The 8,382-nt window shown below is 31.9% G+C and overlaps 1 protein-coding gene across 1 annotated transcript; it reads right to left on the bottom strand.

Moving 5' to 3' along the window:
* Positions 1-1,179: 1,179 nt before the first annotated feature.
* On the bottom strand, positions 1,180-8,368 carry LOC130214405 (coiled-coil domain-containing protein 152-like). The gene is made up of 8 exons (XM_056446078.1): positions 8,124-8,368; positions 7,908-8,013; positions 5,633-5,701; positions 5,457-5,521; positions 4,642-4,744; positions 4,389-4,516; positions 1,473-1,568; positions 1,180-1,394 (listed from the first exon to the last, which is right to left on the bottom strand). Exons 1-8 carry the CDS (start codon positions 8,184-8,186, stop codon positions 1,284-1,286), a joined length of 741 nt encoding a protein of 246 aa, XP_056302053.1. The 5' UTR covers positions 8,187-8,368; the 3' UTR covers positions 1,180-1,283.
* Positions 8,369-8,382: the final 14 nt, after the last annotated feature.

The following is an 8,382-nucleotide window of genomic DNA, read 5'->3' as shown; positions in this document are numbered from 1 at the left end:
AAACAAGAAAAAAACTAATAAAAATAGTCTTTAAAAAAAGACAAGACAAAAGCTAAAATTTATTTATTTACGGCTAAAACTAATGTCATGTATAAACTCAAACTGTCAAAAGCAAATTATACAAGTAAACATTTTTAAAAAATGCAATATAAATCTGATGAAATATAAGATAATTAATAAACTAAATACTAATAAACCTACAATAGTGCATGTAAAACATTGGCAATGGCATAATGGCAATGACAAATGCACTTAGAATTACTCAGAATAAAACTAAAATGAAAAACTTAAAAGCTCATTCAAAACACACACACACACACACACACACACACACACACACACACACACACACACACTAAATACAAAATAGGACACTAATGTAATAGAATGTTGCATGTAATTAAGTGTGCACTGAAAAATTATGATTTTTAAATATGAGTTTTTCCTTTTCAGTAAGCTGAGTGATTTACTCTGTAATTAAACACTTGTTTATTTCAATAGTCTCTGAATGAACTAGCATTTTCCTGGTATCTGATGTCATGAGTGAAGCACTTGCTATGTATATTGGTACACATGTGCATGTGTGTGTGCTTGAAGAAGCACCAAATTACTAGGCGTCTCTATTGATAAGATTACGAGCTTTATCTGGAACATGGAGGTTGTGTTTACAGGTGTGTGAACTCCACGAAGAGCTGTAATCTCCCAGAAGCCCATGTCACCTGCCAAATCCTCCCCTTCTCAATGACCTCTCATGCAGCAGCTATAGTTTCATGAATGCTTAATTATTAGGCAAATACACTGTACACTGAAACAGAGAATTTATTATTGACAAACTAAAATGATTAAAAATACAATTAAAATGAAATATTACAGTATTAAAGTATTCAATATTAGAGTATAAACTGATAAAATTAACCTAAAACTATTACAAAGATTTTTATAAATAAAATGTACTGACAGACAAAAGCACAAAACTGGAAATATCAAATAATGATTTATAATAATATATGATAATTATGGCTGACAAAAGCATGTAAGAAATACAAAAAAAATGTAGTAAAACTGTAATAATAATTCAATAAAACAACACTTTCTAAACTCTAAATTTCTAAACTAGAAATTTCATAAATACAAAAATGTAACTAAAATTAAAATACAACTTGAAAAATACATTGAATCTGAACTGAATTGGCAAAATATTTGAGAAATCTATATTGAATGAAATTTACTGTGAAATGCAAGCAGTGTGAAATTCTGCTCCAGCCAGCAGATGAACAGTAGTGTCAGTTTCTCCTTCTCTTTAATCCATGAAGGCTGTGGTGTTCCAGCTCTCTCACCCGCTGACGCAGAGCCTCGATCTCTTTGTTTTTCTCCTCCTGAATGAACTGCAGCTTCTGAAACATCAATAGAAATCCAGGTGTGATGAGAAAGCTGGCTGTCCTTTATGTCATGAGGTGTTTTTGTCGACTCACTCTTTTAAAGATGTTCTGTGGTCGAGGAGCAGATGCTTGCGTTTGAGTCTGAGTCTTTGCAGACATGCTCTGGGCCCTTGCAAGTTTAGCACCAAACTATAAAGAATAAAACATTTTTATGACTATGAAACTGCACAACAAACAAAATGAGTTATATATGTTTTTTCACCAAACATAAAAGGCTATTTTTACAAGCATAGTTCATCCAAAAATGAAAACTTGCTCTTACTTTACTCCCTCTAAGGCACAGGGCCGCAGCTCTGCACAGTTTAGTTCCAACCCTAATTAAACACACCTGATCAAACTAATTGAGTCCTTCAGGCTTGTTTGAAACCTAAAAGCTTGTTGAAAGTAAAGCTGAGTTCACATGAGTTTGAGCATGCGAAATTCTGTCATACTGCACTGCGAAAAGGGATGGGATTAAACAAGATGATTAGAGTGATTAAAGCCAGCGATTGCTCTATATTATACATTTCTGTCCAGAGAGGTCATGTTTTGATCTTCGATTGGTCATACACAATCACGTGATGCGATTTTGCAGGTCAGTGTTCACTGAAACTTGTTGCACGAGCTTGCGCTTCCGGTATGCCGCATTAGCATGCGTTTGAATGGAAGTCTATGGGGCGAAAAGTGCAGTGTTGACCGTAGCTTGAGTGTGTTGAAGCAGGGTCGAAACTAAACTGTGCAGGGGTACATTTCCGAAAACCATAGTTAGCCAACCATGGTCGCAATTTCCATCATTACAAACATAGTTAGTTTATTTGCCGTTTTCCAAATCCATCGTTACAACGATTATTCACAAACTGCATCGCAAATGTGTATGCTAGCAACTACATCTCTAGAGCTGTAGTTAGAAGCATAGTTCATGACAGTGTTCTAATCCCAGTTATCCCCCCTATGCCCTATTAGTTCAGAATCAGTTTTATTGCCAAGTGTGCTTCACACACACAAGGAATTTGTTTTGGCTACAGAAGCTTCCAGCGTACATAAAGTGACAAGTGACAACACAAAATAAATATGAAAAAATAAATAAATCTAAAAACGTTCTAACATTTAAACATTTCAATTTGGAATAATTAAACAAGAAGCACTTTAAAACCATTTATGCCATTTTGAACACAGCCTGGGCTCATGGCGAAAGCTATGGGTGGCCTGTTATTTAAAAGCAGAATTTACGTTACATGTATGTTACAAAAATATATAGCATACATTAATTGTTTTAATTTATAGTAGGTTATTTATTAATCTGTATATGACATGGGCCTGTTGGTTAGACGATTTCTGCAGTGGTCTGAATGTGTCAAATTGTAAAAGTAGACTTTTCCAAAAAAAAACAAAAAAAAAGATATATATATATATATATATATATATATATATATATATATATATATATATATATATATATATATATAATTAATGATAATTATTATTAATGATAATTACTATTATTATTAGGTAGGATTTTTTTTTCATTTCTCAATACATAGCCAAGCCTACTGTAAATTAGGCCTACAACCATTAACAATTTATATGGTTTATGTATGAGATTAGAAAAATGTTAGCTTAGTGATATTTTATGGAATATTCCTAATAATATTTGTAAAGGAAAATTGTTATGGGTCCTATTTGTGTTGGTTACATATATTTCAGTTAATATGAAAAACTATGGGGGTTTTCTCTAAAGAAGTAGTTACTCTGCCCTGTTTAGAGTGTCATTATGGACGTTTTACGTTATAACTATCATGGTTCAAATGATGGATCTGCGACAGAGAAACGATGGTTTTGGGAAACACTCCTCACTACTTAGTTCTTTTTCCAAACGATACATCATACAATGATAGTTCAGCCGCGAGTTATGTCGTTGTTTGGGAAATGCACCCCAGGACTGTGGCCCTTTTAGTTTATAACAGTAAATGATTGAATGATTTTATCAAATCTGAACTGAGTCTCGTTCAGCAAAACTAACAAATATTTTGTGAGTCATTGTGTTTCTTTGGGCAGAATTTATTTGAACACATTTACTATTTTAACAGAATTTATTATTTAACACACTTTAAATAAAAATTAAATGTACGTGAAAATAGTTCTAAATCGTCTCTCGTTGTCTCCATGGATGCAAGATTTCAGGCATACTGTAATACCATTGCACCTACATTCTTTGGTTACAAAGATTTCCAGAATGAAAGTACAGTTCCTAGACATATCAAAAATAAAGCAACTTTTAATTTTTCGTTTGTCTTAGTACACTACAGTAGAGTCATGCTTTAAATAGGAAAATTATGAAAACTCTTTGGTCATTTATGAGCAAGATGCTAATGGTCTAATCTGATTTAATGACCTATGCTAAGCTAAGCTAAAAGTTCTTCCGCCAGACTCCAGATTGGTTGAATGAATTAAAAAAATGTTAAAACACTAATATTTAACTCTAGAGGAGCTGTAAAATTAGTGGATTGTTCCTTTATCCTATGCAGTTTTAGCTGCAATTGATTTGTTTATGTCTCAACTCATCAGTCGGATGTTGAGTGATCCATTCATCACTTGAAAGACTGTATAAAATTAAAATGATTAGTTCATCTCCATCATGTGAATATACTTTAAAATGTTGACCAAAAACTGTTCATTACCACATTCAGTATTATAGAAAAGAACCATCATGACAAAAAGTCACATTTAGAATGGAGGTACAGTCTAAAATCAGAAATACATCACAGAAATGCACATAATAATAATAAAAATAACTATGTTTCCGTTTCTAAGGAAGATTCTGAATAGTTTAGGAATTTCAATTTACTCAAATTTCTGAGGAATGGAGAAATAGGATAAAATAACTTTCAATTTTGGATAATTTGTTTTCTTTAAATCTATTGAAGTTTGTTTATTTGCATAACAATCAAGCTGCTAAAATGAAACTTTTACCTCCATTTGAAGTTTAATGATTTGTGTTTGCTTTTCTTTCTCCTTCTCCGTCATCTGTCTTCTCATTTCCTCCAGAGTGCATTCATATCTCTCATGAGCCACTTTCAGTTCAGAATCTTTAGCTTTTACTTTAAAGACAAGGTGGAAAGATTTGCTTTTTGAGTACTGCAAATATCTTCGTATCTATACAGCATAGTTGTGATTTGGGTTTATTCCTGTTGATACTGTTAAGATGTGGAATAATTTGACTCACATTTTCTTTGTGTTTCTTTATCACAGTCCTTCAACTCCCTCTGGTGTTGATCTCGCAGCACTTTCATCTCTGCTGTAAGTCTCTGAAGCTGAATCTTGCTTTCCTGCAACCCCAAGAGGGCAAAATGAAACATAAATGACAAATTTGCTCTCTTACAACTGATTTAATCTTACAGTATCTGTACACACACTGTAGTACAAAACAACGTATTAGGGATAGCAGTCTTTTAAGATATATAAGAAAAACATACTTTATAATAAACCGCATAAAATAAATACTGTGTGCAATGTAATAAACAGTATTAAGGCAAGCCACTGCAGGTGAATGAAGTAAAAAATACATTCAGTTTATTGAATACATTAAAAAAAGGCATTTTCCTTTCAAAAATGTTATTTTTATTTTATTATTTATGTTAAATGAGTGCTAATTTGCATATATCTGAACTTTAGAATAAGTCAGGTTCAATATTCACTCTAATTAAATGTATATAATCAATAGTCAACTTATGTAAAACACTTTAGAATACAGATATGAATAAAGCTGTGAAGTAAGATGTAAGGCCTGCTGAATTTATAGCTCAGTGCAGGAGAAAAAATATTCTGAGGAAAAATATCTTAATTATAAGTATTGCAGTTGAAATCTCTAAACAAAAATGTATAAAGTGCAACTATTAAAACACTTCAAATATATTTTGGATGTTTTCTTTAGATTAAACTGAAAAAGTACTTCATAAAAAGCTTTAAAAACTGTGTCAGTAAACAATTCGACTCTATTTAAGTTTATTTGAACTTTATATCTGAACAGACTCATCTCACCTCTAATTGAGCCTCGTTTTCTTTCTTCATCTGAAGAGCTGCATTTTTCAGCCTTTCATTTTCAGCTGGATTGATTTGTGATGAATGCAGGTATGTTTTAATTTGGTTAGGGAGATACAATGTAATGTAGTGAGTTATATCGACTGAACTAAATGACCCTAAAATAATTTCTCTACCTCTGAGATCACACTGCTGCTGTATGGTGTTTTGTAGACTTTTGACACTTTCCAAAAGTCCATGTCTCTCTGAAAAAAAGCACAAAAATAAGGCATTATAATAACTGGCTAATAACCTTTTCATCCTCATTCAAGCTTAATTACTAAACCTTAACATAAGACACTAATGATGAAAAAAATTTGTCATTTTTAGAATTTTGAACTATTCAAAGATATCAAACAAAATGCATTAAACACTAATATAGGACAGACAGAACCAAAATATTAATATAGAAATATAATCTAACAAAAATATAGAACAGAATATATCTTAACCCAGAGGGTAATTAACTTTGTTGCGGCAGCTCCATAAATTCATTATTTATCTAAGTAATTGTACATATTGAATTCAATATCCACAAGTGAAAAAGATTTCCTGTGTTGCTCTGTGAAGCATCTACCTAGGTAAAATAAGTCTTTGACTGAACGTGCTCCTGTATTTCCCAAGTATACAGGGGACAGTGGCAACAAGACGTATTCCTCCATTCAGGATTGAGCTAGAGTGATGATATTAATACTACATATTGTAAGTTGGACCCTCCTTCAGTCTGTGAAAAATCAGCCATATGTGACCATTCATAAAACTCATTTTTAATGAGTTCACACAGTAATTTTTTTTAATGTTCAGAAAAGTTCTCATCCTGTCTAATCTGTTTTTGTAAACATTGTTTATTCATATAATTTAAATCACTGTTTTCTTAGCTTTAAAAAGGTATAGTTATCAAGTGTAAAAGCTATTGTATCTCCCTAGCATGAACAGCATCAGGGTTGACAGAGCAGGGACAGTTGCAACATGCCCAATTACAAAATCCATTTAAAAGCTTGCTATATTAACAATGTACAATTTTAATTTTATCACAACTTTAATGTAATTTAATAAAAAAGATATATATTCTTTGATTACTTAACTCAACTAAACTAAAGGAAATGCAAAAAGTGTTGCAACTGTCCCCACTCTCCCCTAAATCTCGCTTGATTTTCTCCTGATTTGTTTCATTGCCCTCAGTAATCTTACCAAATTTCAGATTTCAGAAAAGATTTCAGATTTTTCAGTAGAGATTTCAGAAGAAATTAACTTCCCAAAAAACACCATATATGAAGCAAACTTGGCAACACAAAAGAAACATGAATTTAAATGAAAGAAGATAATTTGAAGAATGTTGAAAACTGGTAGCCATTGACTTCTATAGTAGGGGAAAAATACTATGGATGTTGATGACTACTGGCTTTCCAAAATATTTCAAATAACTTCTTGTTTTTATCAGAAAAAATAAACAAAAATCTTTGAAACCACTTCAATTGGGAGTAAATGATACTATCCTACTGACAACATCCAGATATTATGTAATTATGTAATATTATGGTGGGAAAAGTATAAGATATAATATGACAACAAATAATTGACAGATATTTAGTTGGTAGACTAAATTTTTTGTATGGTAAAGAAGTCTCTTGTGTGCATTTATTTGACCAGATATTCATTAAAATTCATATGGTGAAGTAACTGTTTATATATGAATAAATAACGTTCAGAAATGGATTTTCAACATCATTAAGGATTATATAATAGGGGAGATAACGGGCCTTGTTTATAATTATATTGTATACAATTGCATTCTGATCAATTTTAATGAAGCAAACTTGGCATAACAAAAGATACGTGAATTAAGATGACAGAGGATAATTTAAAAAATGTTGTTGATGACTGCTGGTTTTCCAAAGTATTTAAAATAACTTCATATACGAAAAAATATCAGAAAAAAATAAACAAAAAATGTTTGGAACCACTTCAATTGGGAGTAAATTGTAATTTCAGGTAAACTATCCTACTAACAACATCCAGCAAATAATGTAATTATGTAATATTATGAGATTTAATTGATATTTAGATAATTAATCGGTGGCGAAAGTATATAAAAATGACAATAAATATTAGTCATTACATTATTAATTGAGTGAGAGAGGTGTTGTCCGAAATAGACAAAACACAACATCCTTCTTTCAGACAGCAGTGAGAGAATCCAATTCAACCCCCACAATCGAATCAGCCTTGCGATTAAATTTGTTCAATCTACGAGTACCAGTTTCTCTCAGCAGCTTTTGATCCGCCTGAAATGGTCATTATTGGGTACTGACGTTTAAGGACTTACTAGATAATCGCTAGATGGCGGCAAAAAACAGTCTAAAATGTTAGCGACGGTGTTATTTTATGTTTTTTTTTACCTCATAATCTTACCTTCAATTAACAGCTTCTCTTTGTTTTGTGCAAGTTTTAAAATTCTGCCAGTCTCGTCCAGTTGTATTTCAAGAGTACTATTTTCCCCTTTCATCTCTGTAATTTTCTTAATCACACAAGAAAGCCGTTTACCTCAGAACACATTCATAGCTTTAACAACACTGTTCTTAACAAGTTATTTTTTTTTATTATCAAAAATACACTTAATGATCTTACATTCTCCAGGTGGATGAAATCTTTTGCAAGTTTAGTCAAGTCGACGGCAGAATGCTTTTTCATCTTGACTAGCCTCTAAACCTCGGCGGCAAACGATAAATATCTGACGCTAGTCTTCAATTAGGATAAATATATTAAATTATGTATGGTAAACGACTTTCACGCTGTGTTTGTTTCCAAAATCAACACCAGGAATTAAGCTGGAAAATCCTTTGTAGGTCGTTCCACCGTTTCTTCGAAACATCAAGCACGTGACCAC

This window comes from Danio aesculapii, chromosome 21 (assembly GCF_903798145.1).
Source record: "Danio aesculapii chromosome 21, fDanAes4.1, whole genome shotgun sequence".
Lineage (NCBI taxonomy): Eukaryota > Metazoa > Chordata > Actinopteri > Cypriniformes > Danionidae > Danio > Danio aesculapii.
The sequence above is the reverse complement of the archived record's forward strand: the minus strand, read 5'-3'. Positions and strand labels throughout refer to the sequence as shown.

Excerpts from the sequence above, each read along its gene's own strand:
- LOC130214405 (XM_056446078.1), bottom strand. The coding sequence starts at position 8,186 with ATGAAAAAGCATTCTGCCGTCGACTTGACTAAACTTGCAAAAGATTTC. Across the intron at positions 5,702-7,907 it reads AGAGAAGCTGTTAATTGAAG|AGAGACATGGACTTTTGGAA; the intron begins GTAAGATTATGA and ends GCTTTTTTTCAG. Across the intron at positions 1,569-4,388 it reads TCATTAAACTTCAAATGGAG|TTTGGTGCTAAACTTGCAAG; the intron begins GTAAAAGTTTCA and ends TATTCTTTATAG.